The sequence below is a fragment of the Choloepus didactylus genome, chromosome 6, assembly GCF_015220235.1.
Source record: "Choloepus didactylus isolate mChoDid1 chromosome 6, mChoDid1.pri, whole genome shotgun sequence".
Classification (NCBI taxonomy): domain Eukaryota; kingdom Metazoa; phylum Chordata; class Mammalia; order Pilosa; family Megalonychidae; genus Choloepus; species Choloepus didactylus.
Genome location: NC_051312.1, coordinates 24,884,903 through 24,906,034, shown reverse-complemented (window position 1 = coordinate 24,906,034; position 21,132 = coordinate 24,884,903). Strand labels below are relative to the sequence as shown.

Here is a 21,132-nt window from a genome sequence, read left to right as displayed (position 1 = left end):
TTGGTACCCAGCAATTTACTCTTCCAGCCACCCAGGCTAGAACTTCCCCCACATTCAGCTGTCAGCACTCAGTAGCTTACCTGCTCAGGTGATCCTCACCATCACCCAAAAGGGGCCTGAGCCCTTTCTTGCTTTACCCATTTCAGTGAATCCCACTCACAACTAGCAGCCTCCTTAGTTACTATTGGAGAAGAGCATTTCCATGACACTACATGTTGCTTCCAAAATCCAATGACTCATCAAATACCATGCCTAATTCCTAGTGGTAGCAGGTGCCATGTAATAACTATTTTTTTTGAGCAAATTTCTGCATCCTCTGAACACAGGACTTCTAAGAACTTCATGCATGTGGCAGTCCCTGAAAATTCTTCATGGTCTTTACTTCACATTTCTGGCAGATATATAATATAGCCATGTATAAATAATCTATTACTGTGTACTAGCAAACAAAACAAACCCAAATTTAGTGGCTCAACACCACAAAATTTAATTCAAAAATAAATGGATTAAAGTCACAACACAAAAACTTAGATTAAAAAAACAAAGCAAAACAAAACACAATTTTCTTAAGATTTTGTAATTTGGGCTGGATCCAGCTGGATGGTTCTTCTGCTGGTGTTACCTGGAAACACATTCTTGTTCAAATTGGGTAGATGGCCCAAGATGGCCTCATTCATAAATGTGGCAATTAGCTCAGGTGTCTCAGTTCTCTTTCATATGACCTTGCTTACCAGAGTATTTTGCATGATTGTGTCAATACAGTGGACTATTCTGATACTTTGCACAATATTGAGAAGATTAAATCCCTTGGGGTTCTATTTGAAAAAAAATGACAGGAGATTATATGGTCCTGGTGTAAAATATTACTGCGTTTTGCCATGTAAAGGTGAATTTCTTTTCTTTAGCCCTTTCATGGGGTTGGAGAAATATTCATTCACAAGATCATAGCTATAAACCAGGTACTAGAAGCTCTTATACTCTAATAAAATTAATATTCCTGGTATTATAGTCTCTATAGGGGCTACCTCCTGAGTGACATTATAATAGTTCATTGTCATATGCTATAACTTACTTGTTGCATGGTCTAGACCAATTATTTCCATGGTGATATTATGGGGATCTTGAATCTTTCAAATCTACAATTGTCATTTTCTCTGAAATTCCTTATGTAATATGATTTCTCTTCTGATTTTCTATCTTGCCTTTGCTTTAAGTGTTCTTCTTAGAGAGGAATCAGTAGGAGAGTTCTTCCAGGGATTAAATATATCTGTTCAAATTAAGCATTTGAATAATGGAAAAATAACCACAGGATAGATCCTCAGGTATACTGAGCCTGCTGTGAAGCAGTGGTGAACTAAAACTCAATTTGTAATGTGGTTTCCACAGGCCTCCACTGTAACTGGAGGACTGTGATAGTATTTTTGGTTCTCTTGTATCAGTGACAGGTCAGAACTTTTATCCAACAACCCTAAAAATTTCTGAGTAGTCTCCTTTCCCCATTGCAAGTTTCCTATAGCAAATGATCCCATTCTTAAACTTTCCTTTCACCGATGAAATTCACATATCTTGGGATCCTTTGCTATAATCCATTATTCTGTCCAGGCTTCAAGGAGATGGCTGTCCACATCCTTATCAGAACACAGAATCTGAAGTCCGTATTCAATATATCACCCCTTCTCCAGAATGAAATTCTTTCCATCACCCAATGTGTTCTCCCAGTTCACACAGTTCATATTATTGAAGTCCTGCAAATGCACTTGGGGTGTAGGATATTTCCTCTCAAATTAGGAGCTTTACTTGTGTTAAACTGAGATTTGACCATGATTATTGGTCTGGATGTAAATAGGGTTCCTGTGATTTGATGTGAGGAGGCACAAACATCAATGCTGTGCAGCTCCTGTTTTAGGGAAAGTCATTTTTTGTTCTCCAGCCACAGGGATGCTATTGTTTTGGAGCTAGGGTAGAGAACTGACAGTTCTAGCCCGAAGATTCAGAAATTTTGAAAGTTCCAGATCTCAGAATCTCTCTCACACATCTCTACATTTCATCTCAAACACACACATACAAAATAACAATGAAGCTCTAACTTGTAGATTGCACATGTTTTATTAAGAGCCTTCATCCTGCAGCTAGCATGAAAATTAAAAGTTAGCATTAGGGACTCAGAAAGAGAAAAGATGTCTAATGTATATGAAGGCAGAAATGTGGAACTGTTTTGTTGGCACTGAACCCTGACTATATAATGCTTAACCTCCACTCTACCCCAAAAGGAAGTGCTTGACACTTGTGCCATGCTCCTCAGAGACCTGGAGCATGAACTTCTCTAGCACTGTGGGCCCTGGCTCTTAATGGGTGACATTGTGTCCAACACTTGGCTACTGAAGCAGATGTCTCTTACATAGATTATATGGATTCATTTTAAGATTAGAGACAGGTGGTTCTTCCTCAGACTACGTACCATTTATTCCCTGTAATGAAACTTAATGAGTCATTCTGTGTGAATTAAATAAACTAAATGATCAAATACAATGCAAACTATTTGAAATATTAATCATGAAAATTGGGAATTCAAAGCACAATTATATACTAAATTTTTAAAAATATATACACATTCTGCCTTTGTGGGAGTGGAATACTTAATGCCAGTTGCACTGTCTTTTATTCTGTAGAAATGATCACTCAGTTTAACCCATATTTATTTTAACAGCTTTATTTAGATATAATTTACATAGAATACAATTCACAGATATAAAATGTGACTGTTCACAAAGTTGTGAAACCATCACAACAACCTAACTTTAGAACATATTTATCATCCTTAAAAGAAACTCAGTCACCCATTAGCAGTCATTCCCCATTCCCCTTCACCACCTCTCCTCCCCCAGTACTAGGTAAACACTAAATGTATTTTCTTTCTTTGAAAAACCTGGACCTTGCCTACAAAAGGAATCATGCAATATATGATCTTTTGAGACTGACTACTTTCAAGATTCATCCATATTGTAGAATTTATCATTACTTTTTGTTAATTTTTATTGCTAAAAAGTATTCCATTTCTTGGACCATTATCCCTTCATCAGTTTATTGACATATGGATTGCTTATGTATTTTATATAATAAAATATTATTGTAATTAATCAGTAATGCTATAAATATAATGAAATACATTGTACATTTAGTTAAATGTTTTAGGTATAATTTAATTATTGCAAATTGTCTTCAATTAAATAAGAATACTTTATATGTGATATAAGAACCTCAAAAGGATAATTCCAGTTTCCTCTTTGATTTGTGATATTTTTTCATCTATTTTTCTTCTTCATATTTTATAAAACTTGCAATGTATTTGTTATTGCTTTGCTTCAATTGGTGATTATATATGTTAAACAATTTAAAAAGAAAAAAAGTAATTTTATTTGTAAATACATACTATAAATTTCTTCCTGGAGTTCTGAATTTCCATGTAGCATCTTTTTCCTTTGGCATGACATAATTTCTTAATCATTTATCTCTTGCTTTGATTATCTGAAAATGTCATTACTTTGCCTGTAGTTTTGAAAGTTGTATTAACTCAGTAAAAAGTTTTGTATTAACATTTTTTTTCTTTTTACTTTTTTCCTTTTGACAATTTAATGGTGTTTTTCTATTACATTATAACCTACACAGTTTCTGATAGAAAGTCAGCCATCATTGTTATCTTTGTTGCTGTGTGTATAATATGAACTAATACCACTTTTTGCCTCTGAGTGATTTTAAGGTTATGTTTTCATATTTGGCTTTCTGCTTTTTGAATATAATAAATGTAGTTATTGTTTATTTTGTATTTTCCTGCTTTGATTGCACTGATACTTATGAACAAATGTAAGACAATTTCCAATATTCATTCCAATAATTTTTCTGCCCTATTCTCTCTCTTCTCCTTCTCTGGGATTCCAGTTTTACCTAGGTTAAGTTATTTGACTGGTTCTGTTAATACCATTCAAATATATATATATATATATATGTAATTTTTATTTTTATTTATGACAATAATAGCACAAAGCATAGGAAAGGGGTAAACTGAACTATAATTTGTATGATTTTTATATCATGTATATATACCTACATACATTTAGATGTACACATATTTATATAAACTGAACTATAATGTGTATGATTTTTATATCATGTATATATACCTACATACATTTAGATGTACATATATTTATATAATTAGGATGAAGATTTGCACAGCATGTTTGGTATTATTAATCATGAATTTTGTTATTGAAGAGGTATAATTTGATACATTTTCATTTATGTTTACAACTATAAAGCTATCAACCCAATCAGGATAATGAACAATTTCTTTGCCCCCAAAAGTTTCCCCCAGGTGACCACTGATCTGTTTTCTGTTACTATAGATTAATTTTCAATTTCTAGAATTTTATATAAATGGAATTATATAGTACCTATTCTTTTTGTCTGGTTTATTGCACTCAGCATCATTATGTTGAGATTTATCCATGTTGCAGCATCTATCAATAGCGCATACTTTTCATAGCTCAGTAGTATTCCATTGTATCAACATATAACAGTTTGTTTATATGTTCCTCCCTTAATGGACTTTTGTATTGTTTCCAGTTTTGGGTTATTACAAATGAAGTCACCATGGACATTTTTGTATAAGTCTTTGTATAGTCATATGCTTTCATTTGTTTTTCATAAAGACCTATTTGTAGAATGGCTGGCACAGACAAATATTTTATAAATTAGACTATATTTTGTGATCATTGTAATTACAGCCTAAGATTTAGTTTATTTTGGTATATGTACCATAGACACTTGAAAAGAAATTTCATTCTGTTATTGTTAGGTAGAGTGTTCTATAAATGTCAATTCATTCCTGTTGATGGATGACATCATTGAGCTCTTCTATATTCTTGCTGATGTTCTGTCTAGTTGTTCTATAAATTATTGAGATTCGTTTTTATTTATCTATTTCTCTTCCAATTCTCTTAATTTTTGCTTTATGTATTTTACAGTTCTGTCGTTTGGTGCATACATGTTTAGAATAGCTATGTTATCTTGGTAGATTGACTCTTTTATCATTAATGTGTCTCTTTGTCTCTGGTAATTTTCTTTGTGCTGAAGTCTGCTTTATATGATAGCAACACAGTCACTCCTGCTTTCCTTTTATTAATATTCTATTTTATATCTTTTCAATCCTTTTGTTTTCATCCAACCTATATCACAATATTTTAGTTGAGTTTGTTGTACAGAGTATACAGTTGGGTCATGTTTGTTAATCCAATCTGAAAATCTTTGCTTCTTAATTTGTTTGCTTAGACCATATATATTTAATATGATAATCAATAGGTTAGGTTTTAAGTCTTCTATTTTATGTTCTATTATTTATTCATTCTCTCTGTTTTTCACTTCTCTATTTTTATTCTCTGCCTTTCTGTGGGTTACTTGAACATATTTTAGAATTATATTTTGATTTATCAAATTATTTTATTTTTGTAAAATTGAAATCAAGCTATTTAAAATACTCTGAAAATTCAAGTTGTCAATGAAGTAAAGAAAGATCATTGTATCTCAGTCTGTGAAGGGGATACTTGTAGTACGAGGCTGCCACTGCCACTACCTTTTGCTGTTGCCCTTCAGTGCAGCTGCTTGTTCATTTGGGTAAATGGATTATCCAGCTGTGTTTTATACTGCAGGATGGTTCTCATGATTCCTTCTGAAAACATTTGGAAAATTAAAGTTTACTAAATTGTAATTATTTGTCTTTGGGTAAAATCTTCTTTAAAATATATGGCTCATAGATGGCAGTTTGCTGGATAGCTTCTGAGTTGCAGGACTCATCAATAGGTGAGTTCCTAATTATACACAGTTTATGATGAGGGTCATAGACTTGCCAGTGAATACACAACTATTTTCATTATTTATCCTTTAGCTGAGTTTTTGTATTTCAAACTTTCTGTGTGCATATGAATTTCAATTTAATATCAAAGTGTCATTTTTTTTTCTTTTTTTTAAGCTAGCTCTCAGGAATAAATTGATATCCCATACCAAGTGACTTTAACTATTAAAACAGAGAGTCCATTTTCTCAGTGTGAAAACTGACAGCACAATAGAAGAAACTGTTGTGGAATTATGTGTTTATTTACCAATCTCTTTCAGTACCACCTATAAGAATCTTCAAGAAACCATTGCCTTTTTGATGATAATAATTCTAAATAGCATTCAGGAAGACATTATTATTTGCATAGATCTGAAGCTCACAGCAAAGCTCAAGGAAATGCTCTTTGGAAATCCTGATTTGTTCTACTTATTGAAGACCCAACATTTAAGGAAGAGTTAATATAAGTCTCCTGAGTTATCAGAAGGCAGGAAAGGGAAGCTGGGGAAACCCAGTGGCCAGGCTGGTAAGAAGGAAGGCAAGAGAGGGCCACAGTGAGGGACAACATAAACTGAAGCCAAAGGCCTCAGAAAGTCAACTGGGCAGACAACTGCAGAGAGCATGCTGGAGAGGCCAAGGGGAAAGCAAAACACTGGGCATTGCCCAAAGGAGCAGAAGGCAATTAGATAAGTCAATGTGTACGCCTTGTCCACAAAGATTTCAGAAACTTCTCAAGGGAACTCAGAGACGGGCATGCAGAGAAAGGGGTTTGTTTGCACTTATAGAGGAAATTGGTAACTCTGCAAGTCCCACAAAAGGAAACAAAGAAACAAAAGCTCTTGGTGATTGAGAAGCAGAAGGCAGACTGGATTTCCAGGGGGCCAGAGCTCTGAGAACAGGCACTGCACCTATCTGGTTCTGTCCAAAGCCAGAAATACAATAGGCCTTCCATAGACATTTGCCGAACTCTTCATGACTCAGGTTATCTCTAAGACCAGTTGTCATCTATTGGCATCTCCCTATCACCGGCCCTGTCTCCACTGGGGAACAACTTATGAGAAAGCACAACAGAATCAGCCTCTGAAGGGTGGCCTTGGTAGTCAAATTTAAAAAGTTTGTCAGATATTGTTCACAACTTTGGCAAATGAACAGCAGGGTTCTGAGTTATCAAAGAGGAAATGTCTTTGCTGGGGTAGAAAAGTATGCTACTGATATTTCGAGAAGTTTTTATTCTTACAAACAATGTGATGCTCACAGGTTCCAGGTCCTTACAAAGTTGAGCCTCTTTTAACCAGAACTAAACAATCATTCATTGAATTTTTGGTTTAATTTAGGGTTTTCTCCATATTTTTTCTAACACCAAAATCTGTCTGCTGAGTTACATAAATAAGTTTATGATGTTCTATGCCACAAAGTGATTTATATAATATTTTTGTTCTTTGGTTTTGGAAATTTTATTGTAGTAAGTTCTTAACATTTTAAACAACTAGACATTTTGTTAGGAAATGTAATCTGTAAGTTCTTATTTTGTGCCAAATATTTTGAAGTATTTAGCTTAAATGCATTATTGGTACATAATTAATACCTTATGAAAATATGTTTTGTTATACCATAAACTCTATTGTCTACTCTTGAATTATAATAGCTCTTAATCAGTGTGCTCATTGAGTCAGAATATGAAAAATGCAGAAAAAAAAATAGGAGCTGTATTAGTTAGGGTTCTCCTGGGAAACAGAATCAATGAGAGATGTCTCTGATTATCAAATTGTAAAAGTGACTCACGCAACTGCGGGCACACATGAGTCCAAATTCTGCAGAGCGGTCAACAAGCTGTCAACTCCAAGGAAGACGTCCGACGAACTCCTCCGGAAATGAACCGACAACTTTGATGAACGCCTCAGGAAACGAACCGGCAACTTCGACGAGCTCCCCAGGAAATGCTTCACTGAGCAGCCGAAGAAGAAGTGAAGGTTCTCTAACCGTCTGGCTTATAAGCCTCCAACTGATCACCCGGACCAAATCCAGCCAATTGCATTCTCTCACTGTGGAAGCACGCCCCTTGATGAGTCATCAGTTAGCCGCAGTCAATTGACTGGTGATCCGACAAACCAGCCCGTTGGTTTATTAACCAGCCTCAAATATCCTCACAGCAATCGTCAGGCCAGTGCCCGCTTGACCAGACAGCTAGGCCACCTAGCCAAGTTGACACATGAACCCAACCATCACAGTGTCTGTGAGTCAGACTATTTTGACCGTGCTTTGAGCCTGTTTTCCATTGTGGTAGCCATGCCAACCTTGTCTTTGGTAATTAACTGCTGTGACATGGCTTCTGCAAACTTGATATCCAATTATCCCCATTGTGTTTAAGGATTCCAGCTCAGTGACAGCAGTTCCCCCAGTAATATACGACCTACAGAGCTCTTCAGGGATGATGGAGCTAGTCTCACAAATTTATTCCTCAGTCCCACTAAAAGGTGTGTCCCCTGGACATTCCAGGGGTGTGTGAGCAGGTGTTCCATGATAAATCCACTCTAGCATTCCAAACTCTCTAAGCCTTTAATTCCCCTCCTCTACATTATACCAGAGCAGTTCTGGCATTTTGACTTCATATAATGTCTGCCACCTTTTGATCCATGTTTCAGTCAACTACCCAAATGATTAATGCCCTTTCTAACCCCTCTAGCAACAAAAGTGAATGCAGAATCTCTGCTTAGTGGGCCCATATCAATAAATTCTGTCCAATCCAACTTTATATTCCTTCCAACATTATTCCATAACCTTAATATCCATTCCCACACATATAACACAGATTTCTGTCTATATAAATTTGAAAATGCAAGCAGTTCTTTTGGAGTATAGAGTATTTCCTCATGAGTCACACTTTGTACCTCACCCTTCAGAGCCTGTTGCGACTTTAGTTTAGTTATAGATCTTAAATAAAAGAGTGGGGGGGCAGGTCATGAGAAGAATTGGAAGTACCCCTCAAGCCAATTACTTCAGGGCATTCCATTGCAGTTTCATCTGATGAAAGAGGATTAATCACTCCAGACAGAGGAGTGAATGCTGCTTCCTCAGAGATGGTGACTACAGGGTTAGCGGGTACTGAAGGGTTAATCTCTTTAGGTAGAGATTGGATGGCAGACTCTTCAGGGCAGACTGGATGTCAGAAAGCTGTTTCTCAAAGCAGAATGGAGGTCGGGTAGCTATCTCATCAGGGCAGACTGGAGGTGGTGGCTGTTTCCTCAGGGCAGATCATTACAGATATATCTAGTAAATATCTAGATGTCCAATGTCCTCACTGCCATTATTATCAATCCATATATCCCCATCCCAAGTTTCAGGGTCCCATTCTTTTCCAATCAATGCCTTTACTTTAACAGCAGACACTCTGAGGTCGAGATTTTAGTTTTCACTGCAAATCTGCTACTTGCACATTGAGAATCTGGGTCTGGTTTTCAGAAATCTCAAGTCTGCAGCCACAGGAAGTAAGATTTTCTTTCAAGGCACACATAGAACACTTTACATCTGTCATACAGCATTTAAGTTTCAAATTTGAAGCTTTTAGTTCATCCTTTTCTCTTATAACTTTATCCAGCATATCTAGGGCAACCAGCCAGAATTATTGTATCTCATAACTCCACAAAACTCTATTAAGGTGTCAAAAACTCTGTCAAACAGAGCTTTGCTTCATATAAGAGTATGATTAGGCAAATCAATTGTTCATATTTTGTGTATCTCCATTGCCAACCCATGCCACAGACTGTCAGTGCCATCTTGATTATTGGAAGTGGAGTAATCAGTTCCTTTGAATCTAATGAAAGTAGAAAACCAATTGTAAAAGCCCATTTTAAGATTCTGTTTCTCAAGAACCACTCCCAGTACAAAGCTGTATAAATTAGGGTTATCTTGGGAAAGAGGACCAACAAGAGATATCTGTAAATACAAGATTTCATAAATGTATCTCATGCACCTCTGGGAATGAAGGAGTCCAAGTTGCATAGGGCAGGATGCACAAGTCCATGTTCTCTAGGGCAGGCAGCAAACTACCAAATCTGAAGAAGATGTCCGATGAACTCCTCAGGAAATGCTGGTTAGCTGAAGTAAAAGTGTAGGTTCTCCCTCTTTTTCTCTTGAAAGTCTTCAATTGATTGGATTAAATCCAGCTGATTGAATTCTTTCACTGTGGAAGACATGCCCTTCATTGATGTAATCAGTCACAGCTTCAGGCAATTGACTGATGATTTAATAAACCATCCTTCTGGCTTATTAACCAGCCACAAATGTCCTTGCAGTAACTGTTATGTCAGTGCTTGGTTGACCAGACACCTGGCCAAATTGAAACATGAAACTAACCATCACATTTCCTTAATTTACAAAAATGAAATAAATATCCCTGTGTATCTAATGAAGTGGAAAAAATTCACTTCATCAGAATAAAAAAAAAAAAGTGTATGAAGTATTGTCATGTTAGGATAAATATTACTTAAGTGTTGGACCAGTTAGAATGCATCTTTTGGATGGTCATAAGGACTATCAGGTAACAGTAATATCTCACACTTATTGACTGTGATAGAATTCTTCATGTCTTAATGCAATGATCATGACAGTTCAGTGAGGTAGATCCTATTAATATATTCATTTTTTTTCAGAAGATAAATGGAGGCTTAGGGAAGGTAAGTAATTTTTCTGAGTTTACAGAAGTATTAGACATAAGAATCATGTTTCAAATACAGGTGATCTAGCTCCAGATTTCAGGCTCTTGACAATTGCCCTAATCACCTCTTAAAGTCCATTTTATTGCTTCATTGATACCATCCCAGATATTACAAAGAGTACAATACCACTCTGGCAGGTGTCAGATTAGAAAGGGAGAAACAGCAGGGTGTTTAATAAAATAATGAATACCTAGAATAGTTTCTTGCAGAAAAAAAATGAATTCAACAGAGCCATAAGTAATGAATTAATAAACTGACTCAGAAAAAATTAGAAAAACAACAAACAAACAACAAAAAATAAAAAATAAAAAACTGTTCATATTGGATGATGTAAACCAAAAAATGGAAAGTCATCATGAAGTGGATGCAGGACATAGTCTGGGCAGGTTTCCAATAAATTTGAGGTTGGAGGGGAGGAATTAGCATTATGTCATTAGGAACATGCTGAAAAATAAATTAAAAGAGAAATGTTCCTATTTTAAGAAAAGATTTCTATCCCAAAAAGTTCAGCCACCATTTAGGAATTAAGATTAAAGAGAAATAGAATTACAAAAAGAAACCAAATGGCAATTATCAATAATGTAAGAGGAAGTCTGCCAGGGCTTTGTCAAGGCAGATATTTCTTCCTAAAAGAGGGAGGGAGGGAGGGAAGAAAGGAGGAAGGTGGGGGAGAGAGAAAGAGAGAGAGAGAGAGTGAGAGAGAGAAAGAGGGAGAGGCAGGACTGTAAAGAGAGTAGTACTTCCCAGCAACTTCTGCTTCCTAGATTTTGAATGTTATGTGAGTTTCAACCATTTAGGGATTAATTTATGGGATACTGAGTCTGAGCTCCTGAAACAACAAAAGTCATCTGCCCTACTAACCCCACTCTTAGACTTCTTTTTAAAGAAAAGAAATGTTCTTCCTTGAGCCAATATCTGTTGGATGGTTCATTATACATTTGGCAAAACATTTGTAAATGATTTAATGGGGAAAAGCAGAAGCACCACATACAGTTCTGAAGACATGAAATTCTAGGTTGTGTCATTTGTAAAGAATAATTTGGAAATACACCCCTAGTGATATGAAATATATTGTATATTGCCATGATTCATGCAAAATCCAAACTCTAACACCACCTGCTTAGACAGATAAAAATGGAAAATATACAACTCAGAGACTCCAAAACTACAAGAAAATAAATATCTCTAATCTGTCTATATAATTTGTCATTGAAAGGCCTCCTGAAAACAAGAATGGGGTGAAAAAGAGAGGGAAAATACAGGGAGGGTTGAGAATTCAAGTTTAAAATTATTATCTTTAGTATGTATAAGAAGTAATCTATGATTCAAGAAAATATTTAATGATCCACAATAGTCTTTATAATACCAATTGTCAAATTTATCTGCAAATGATTTCTTAATTGGGGAAAGGAACTACTGGGGAAGAGGAAGATAGGAGAAATGGCAAAATGATTCTACATACATCTCTATATTACCTGGAGAGAGAGTAAACAAGTAGAAAGCTGACCAGAAATACTATGAAGAAGAGGTCTTAGTGTGAGGAAAATGTTTTGTTAATGGATAGTGTTGAAGGTAGCACATATTGTGAATGTAATTAACACAATTAAATTGTATAATTTAAAGTAGTTAAAAGGAGGAATTTTATGTTGCATACGTGTCAGCACAATAAAAAAGTAAAACAGGAGAAACTTTATTTTAATTTCCAGTGTATATGATTGGCATACCTTGGAGCTCTGAGGGACATGCCCTTCCCAATGTCATGTGGTATTTGTTTCATTGCCAGTGTGTCACATATGAGCAGAAGTTTACATGGTATTTACAGCCAGTCTTATTTGATGAATAGGATTAAAATATTTTGTGTGATATATTCTCTAAACCCCCAAATGTGTGAAATTATACATGTAATTATAGCAAAATGTAAGTACAGGTGTATATATCTATTTATACAATTCATAACTCAAAATATTTTCTTATCACTCAGACCAATAAAAATCAGTCAACCCTAAAGTAGGCAAAATAAAAATTTAGTGTTTATTCTATCATAGAAAATAATGGTATTTTTAAAATTCACTTCTTCATGGAATTCCTTGGCAATCACATCCATCATGGATTCCATATAACTTATAGGTTTATTTTTTAATAGATTTATAACTATACCAATACAAGGTTTTTTTCAAGTTTTTAATTTTTGCAAAGTTGGTAAATTTTCATGTTTTTTCCTAACCATACAGAAATATAATACCCACATGAATAAACATGCTTCCTGCCTCTTGCAAGATTAATCTCCTGATATCAGGTATAGAAATAGTCAGATAAATTGACATTTTGTCCTGTTTTTACTCTATTTTCTATAACAGATTTATTGAGGAATAATTCAAAGACCATAAAATTATTCATCTAGAGTGAAATTTGATGGTTTCTACTATATTCACTGGGTTGTACAACCATCACCACAATCAATTTTAGGACATTTTCATTGCCTCATAAAGAAACCTCATCCACATTAGCAGTTTCTCCTCATTTCTCCTCAACTTTCTCCACCAGACTTAGGCAACCAATGATCTATTTTTTTTCTCTATGAATTTACCAATTCCAGACATTTAATATAAGCGGAATTGTAAAATATGGTCATTTTTTAACTGATTTCCTTCACTGTGCCTGATATTTTTAGGTTTCAACCATGTGGTGGCAAGTATCAAACACCTTTGTTTTTCCAAATAATAATCCATTGTATAGATATATCACATTATGTTTATCCTCTAGTCCATTGATGGACATTTGCATTGTTTTCATTTTTTGACTATATAACTCATGCTGCTATGAACATTTTTTGACATGTTTTGGGTGGACGTGTTTTTGTGTGGACATGTTTTTGTGTGGACATGTATGTTCACCTCTCCAAACGTCTTCAAGGAGTAAAGCTCATGAGGGAGCTTTTCTCCAGTATGTAGATGATAACCTTACAGCAAGCAAAATTCAAGAAGGCTCAGACTGTAATACTATAACAATGCTGAACAGGCTAGTCAAGAAAGGATACAAGATATCTGAGAAAAAGGCTCAGATTATACAAACCCATATTAAATACCTAGGATTCATGCTCTTTAAAGGACAAAGAGGTTTGTTGCCTAGTAGAAAGGAGGCCCTATGGTGAGTAGCCATGCCAGAGAACAAAAAGGAACTCAGAGGGTTCTTGGGTTTGACTGGCTACTGTTGTCTGTGAATACTCAGTGTTGGATTAATAGCCAAACCTGGCCCTGAAGGGAAATGAGAAAGATCCTTTAGAATGGACTGGAATGCACAATTGCCTTTCAAAGTTTAAAGGACAAATGGATATCACTCCAGCCTCAGGGCTCCCAGATGCCATGAAAGAATTTGACTTATTCATCAATGAGAGGCATGTCATTGCCTTAGGAGGGCTAGCACAGCCTTTTGGAAATAAGATACAGCCAGTGGCTTATTTATCAAAACAGTTTGACACAGTGGTCCAAGGATGGCCTGCAGGTTTACATGCAGTAGCAGCCACTTGTGACCTTTTTCAAGAAGCTGGAAAGTTTTTGGACCCCCAACCTGTGTTCTTACACACACACACACACACACACACACACACACACACACACCATTATGTCCATACCATGTTAGAACAAAAAGAGGGACAATGGATCATGATGGGAAGACTAAGTAGTTTTCAGACAGTGCTACTGGACAATCAGAATGTCATCCTAAAGACAATAGATAAGCTCAATCCTGCCACCCATTTTCCAGAGCTGAAGAGTCTGAATGGACTTACCCAAAACATGATTGTTTTTAGCTGCTGGATAAGGTCTATTCACACAGGCCTAAAGGATGTGGCAGACTCAGACCCAGACCAAGAAATACTCACTGAAGGGAGTGTGGTTACATGGACCAGGGTAAATGGAGGACAGGATACTCAGTAGTTACCATCACACAGATACTGGAGGCAAAGCCTCTTCCCAACGGAACTTCAGCACAAATGGTGGAGCAAGTTTTCCTCCTAAGAGCCCCATATCTGAGTGCAGGACAGAGCGTCACCATGCACATAGACTCAAGGAATACTTTTGCCATTTGGCATGCTCATGGAACAATTTGGAAAGAGCATGATCTGTTAACTGCAGCCAACAAGGACATAAAGCTTGTATATCTAATACTAAAATTGTTAGGTGCAATAATGCATCCCAAAAATTTGCCATTGAGGATAAGTGAAGTCAAAAATCATGATGTCAGTGAGGTAATGACCTTTTCCTAAAGACTGCAGCATTCTGGGACTGGTTGCTAGCAATCCTTTATCCTTGAATTTCATGTTGGCTTTCTCTTCTGTGTCCAATTTACTTTTTTATAAGGACTCCACTTATTTTGGATAAGGGCAACACTCATTCAGTTGGGCCATGGCTTAACTAATGACATCTTCAAAGTGCCTGTTTACAAATGGGTTCAAACCCACAGGACCATGCGTTGGGACTGGAACATGCCCTTTTTTTGGGGGGGGGGGGTTGAGTTAGGAAGAAATAAGTCATTCTATGATTTGAGGTGCTATAATTAAAGGGAACTTCAGTATGAAAACATTTCAAGTTGTCCTTCTGTTTAACTGTTAGAAATTTATTTTTGTTTTTATATGTTTTTCTCATGAGGCAATTTGTCATGGCAGTATGTGAATGGAAAAGAAGAATATCTCTATTTCATAAAGTGAGAGAAGAGGAATTATAAAAGAAGCTAGATAGAAAAGGAGAACAAAAAACACTCCCCAATTTAAAGTCATTCTAAAATTAATTTTAGAAAAATACATACATCATTGTTAAGAATTGAACATAGATTCACCTACACCTAATTATATCCATGAAATTCTTGAAATGTTTGATATATCCAGGGCACGCAAACTGTGGTGTGAACCCTATTGGTTTAGGTAGACAGTATATAGTCAGCAAAGCACTAGACCTGGGAGAGATCTTTGAAGCATTGCCATTTAATGGCCTCTGGTATTGAAAATTTCCACTAGGAAGTATGTCATCCCAGCACCCTTTTGTCTCTCTGCTCTTCATGCAGCCACATGGATGGTGCAAATCAGAAAGCAACATGTGTCCTCCTCCTACCAGTGATTTCTTGCATAATTCTGGGCAAGCCACATCTGCCTGTGCCTCTGTCATCTCAGTTATAAAGGGGACATGAAAAAGTTACCTCTTTCACATACTGTTATAAAGAAGTGAGTTAATTCTTGTTTTTAGAACAGAACCTAACACATAGGAAGTGCTCAGTAATGTGAGTAATTATTATTGTTATGGTTATTGTTATTATATTTTTTCCAAATAAAGGAAGGCTTACTATTCCCACACCTTTCTGGTATTTGGTGGATCCCTGTAGTGACTTCAGACACTATGTCATTCAGTAATTCATTTTAAATATGAGACAGTCAACATGGTAAAACATGCTTATACATTTCATGATGACAACTTGAATACTGGCTTACAGAGGCAATCTTCAGATACAGCATACAATGTTGTGTAATTCATCATGAACACTGGAAGGAATTGTATTGTTACAGTACTATATCTCATTGACTTTTAGCCTCTTGTTTATCTTGCATAGACATCAATAATTGCTTCTGTCACAAGATAAGGTAGTTTCCTTGAAAACTTGTTTCTGTTCCACAGAGATGAATGATAGTCTCAGAAAGCTTAAGGAACATGGACCCCAGGGACACACAAAAATACATAAAGCCTGTAACATTTTCCATTATAACATCTTCAGAAATGGGAAGCAATGTCAGTCCCAGAAGTAGGTTGGTTGGACTAAACTGGTTATTTGAGAAAGGATATGAATGATATTTGTGGGAGCTTGATGATTGTTTTCATTTTTTTTTCCTCATGGGGTTAATTAAGTATAGCCATATGTGAGAGGGGAGAATTGTAAAGGAAGAGTGGATTAGGCAGAGGTTTTCTTACCAACCTCTATCTTATCTGCTTTTTAATTAAATAATATTTTAAGAAAGAACATGTTTTTGAGGTCACTTTCATGGAATCATTTTTCTCTCAGAGTATTATGAAATAGTCTAGATCAGATATGGAAAAAATTTAGTAGCAGGATGAAATATCCTGTAACAGCTTAGTATGAAAAGAAAACAGTACAAAAAAAATGGAAAGCCTGTATTATTCACTTGTTTTTCCTTTGATACTTACTCTAACTCCATCCATGGGACCAGGAAGAGAAAGCTAGGAGGTTCTCCTAGTAGACCTCCTGATGGTGAAGGTGGCAGTAAGAGACCCTCAAGACTGTTCATGGAGAGACCTAGACATGAACAACCTTTGGAGTAGAAAGGAGAGGAATCATTTTGGCCTTTGTAACACACTGTGAAATGCAGGGCTTTCACACTTGGTATATTGACATTTCAGTCCAGAAAGTTCTTGGCTGTGGGGGGCTCTCTTGTATATACACTGTAGTATATTTAGCACCATCCATGACCTCTATCTACCAGATGCCAAAATCACCAGATGTTGATTTTGTCGTAATCAAAAATGTTTCCAGATATTGCCAATGGCACTTGAGGAGTAAAGTCACTACTCAGTGAGAACCACTACTTCATGGGTGGGAAACAAGCTGATTCGTAACCTTTAGTTTTGAAAACAGGAAAAGATTTTCAATATTATGTACTAAGTTGAACTCAAGGAGAGTTAAGTAACTCAGTTTTCTTGGTCAAGGAATGGAGAAAAGAGTATCATCAAAATCATTTTTGTTTTCAGGCAGGGATATTTCTATGTGTATATCCTTGACCTCTTCTAAACCAGCTGAAAATGGGGGAATATTTAGTTGTGCTTGTTTCTAGTCCAGGTTCTCTTCCCCTCTAATAATCCAACTGATGCCTTTACAGTCATGTACATACTAACTAAGAGTCAGGAAGTAGAGGGTCTTTACTCTCTATTTGGATTTGCTGTATTCTAGAACTTGAAAGAATCTACCTTTGATTAAAGAAAAACCCTATTCTCTTTCCCCCTCCATCCAATGAATACTTATGTTTTGTGAGAATTCAGGTAAGATTATATATTCCTCATTAAAAGAAAATGTTTGCATTTTGATGGTTAAAGATACAATGAAATTTATGTACACATGAATAATATTCTGTCTAAGCAAACTGGCTTACTATTTTTTAAAATGAAGTGTTATTACAATCATTTTCCAGGTCATTAAAAATTCTTCAAAATTATTATCTTAATAGCTTAATTGTTTTCCATCATAAATGTGTCCCGTAGATTTGGCCATTTCCCTCTTTTTGACATTTAGGATACTCCTAAGTTTAAATATCATAAATAATGCTGCAATGCATCTGTAGGCATTTTTGTTAACAATTTCTAGTTCACCTCTTTGATCATTTCTTGCAGTAAATTGAAGGCACTGAAGTTAATTTGTCAAAAATCTCTTTTTAAGGCATATGTCTTAGTTATAAGAAGGTTCATAGTTTCAGAAAGATGTGTTAGAGTATCCAATTCCCTGAACCCTGGCCAAAACTGAAGAGCATAATTAATAAAATCACTCTTCTCATTTATTAGAAAAATGCTAGTATAGCATATGAAGACTATTTTCTACATCTACAGATGTCAATAGGAAGTGAAAAATTGTGATTTAGTATTATTAAATAAGTGTTTTTTTCCTATCACTTAAGTAGAAAACTCAGAGAAGATTATTATATATTTTAAACATTATTTTCTAGGATTCAAGGTTTGGATAGTTGATTGAAGGACTTTTGGGGGAAAATGGATTTGAAACCATGGATCAATAAAGCAAAATAAATAATACTTTAACTTCTTTCTATTTATTTGATGCCAGTCACTAACTGTGGAAGATGAGTTTAAAGAACCTTAGAGGCTTCTGTAGTTGTTAATGTTTTTAATGATTTTATGTGATCTGTGAACTAAACCATGAGCCTTGTTCATTGTATTTTGCTATTTCTGAATTCCTCCTAAACTGCACAAAAACAATGTCCTATTTCTTTGTTGTCAAAATCAACTCTCCTAATTTTTCTCATGTCTGTTTTTAGGAGAGAGCAAAAATTGAATTTTGGATCCTATAATGGACAATGACTTTTAGTTTAGTTTTTTTGTTTTTTTTTCCTAACCCCAAATAAAGTGGGGACATGGAGGAGGGAAACTGCAGCACTGTGTCAGAGTTCATCCTCCTGGGATTATCAGACCTCCCTGAGCTGAGCATCTTCCTCTCCCTGGTGTTCCTGCTCATCTATGGAGTCACAGTGATGGGCAACCTGGGCATGATCACAGTGATCCAGGTCAGCTCTCAGCTCCACACCCCCATGTACTTTTTCCTTAGCCACCTGTCCTTTGTGGATTTCTGCTACTCCACCATCATTGTGCCTAAGATACTGGCCAATATCTTAGACAAGGAAAAAGCCATTTCCTTCCTGGGATGCACTGTGCAATTATACTTGTTTAGCACATGTGTGATCACTGAGGTCATCCTGCTGGCCGTGATGGCCTATTACCACTTTGTGGCCATCTGCTACCCACTGCTGTACATGGTAATCATGTCCCAGAAACTCTGTTTGGGACTGGTGTCTGTGTGCTATCTCTGTGGAACAGTATGTTCTCTAATTCACATACGTTTGGCTCTTGAGATACCATCCTATAGATCAAATGTGATTAACCACTTCTTCTGTGATTTACCTCCTCTCTTATCTCTTGCCTGTTCTGATGTGTCTTTGAATGAACTGCTGGTGTACATTGTGGCCACTTTCAATGAGATCATCACCATCGTGATCATCCTCACTTCCTATTTATTTATTCTCATCACCATCCTGAGGATGCGCTCTGCAGAGGGAAGACACAAAGCCTTTTCCACCTGTGCCTCCCACCTCACAGACATCATTGTCTTCCATGGAACAATCCTTTTCCTTTATTGCAGGCCCAGTTCTGACTACAGTCTGGAAATGGATAAAGTGGCCACAGTGTTCTATACTGTTGTGATTCCCATGCTGAACCCCCTCATCTATAGCCTGAGGAACAAGGATGTGAAAACAGCTCTCTGGAAAATGGTGGGCTCCAAAATATCTTAGAGAGTGCTTCTTTCACAGGACTCATGTTTCCAAAGTGGAGCATAGATGAAGGGTGAATAGGTGGGTTGCTGTGTTAGAGTGGAGAGAACAGTCAGTTGCTAGGTTATTATGAGTAGGTCTTTTGTTTTGAATATTTTTGTGCCTTTTCAATCTCCAAAAGTAAGATTGAGCATATTTCAAAATGCTCATCCCATACTTTATTTACTTCAATCTGTTTTGTTTTAACTGGATATAGGAAATAGCACTGCTAACACACAGGCATTTAGTTTGCTGTAAAGGCTTAATAAATCTAATGAATAACTCAGGAGACTTAGACTTTGCCTCTGTATGTGCTATGGAAACTATGATTTTTTCAAAATTATATTTTCATTTTCCACAAAACATATATTTGCAATTGACTGTATAATCATTATTATCAGTAGCAGCATTTCTGACTCTTTTCTCACTTTATCATTTACCATGGTTGCTCTAAGATCTAACCATAGTGGATCAAATTCTTCCTGTAACTTATAAGTAGACTTAATCTCTGCTCATGTTCTTTGCATGTCTTTGCTCTCTGAACAGCCCTTTCTTTACCCTTTCTCAACATGCCTAAACCACACTGCTCCACTCACTCACAATTAATATGCACCAATTGATGCTTTAATTGTACTTCCATTATGTTTCATGTGAGTTTCTACATTACATTTCCTTTTTTGAAAGAGGACACTGTCTTTCTATCAATAATGATGTGAGAAATGCAATAAACTTGAGTTCATGAAATCATCGGTTGGTGTTTTGATCATGATTTTTTCATTTGGTGAGTAATTTAAACTCCCTTATAATCGATTTCCTGAATTTAAATATTAGATAATAATGCCCACCTCACAGAATTATATTGAGATTAAATTTTGACAACATATTTGACAACTCACTGGACCAGAGAAGTTCATTAGTTAATATCAATTCAAATGATGTCTTTGAGGCCTGGAGTTATTTATCTTTTTCTCTTTGACTATCATTAGCATGTTATAGTTTCCCTTCATTTTTATTTTTATTACATGGATGAATGAATAAATACTAGTGAATAAATGGTATGTATATCAGACTTAACATATGAATTTAGAGCACTATGTTGACTCTCAGGAGTTGGAAATTAACTTAAAATAGCCCCACATTGTCATGAGTATTGTATCATTTAATATCCATTCACTAAAACAAATCCTTTGAGGGATTTAATACATGAAATTTTAGATGTTGGAAAGGAGAAACAACACAAAGGGGATATTGTGTATTAAGTTAATGATTATTCAACTCAGAAAACATCTATTATACTTAACATTGGGAGACAGTAGGAAAGAGAAATTGTTACCAGAATCTCAGAGCTTGTAGGAAGCTATCCACTCAGCTGCTAAGTCCTAAGGAAGGGGCTTTGCTCTCAGGGTGTTTGAGCCTCTATGAATGGATTAGGCCTCAGTAGT

General features: G+C 35.9%; 1 protein-coding gene across 1 annotated transcript; it reads left to right on the top strand.

Moving 5' to 3' along the window:
• Nucleotides 1-18,739: 18,739 nt before the first annotated feature.
• LOC119536740 (olfactory receptor 5L1-like) lies at nucleotides 18,740-19,672 on the top strand. The gene has a single exon (XM_037839519.1). It carries the CDS (start codon nucleotides 18,740-18,742, stop codon nucleotides 19,670-19,672), a length of 933 nt encoding a protein of 310 aa, XP_037695447.1.
• Nucleotides 19,673-21,132: the final 1,460 nt, after the last annotated feature.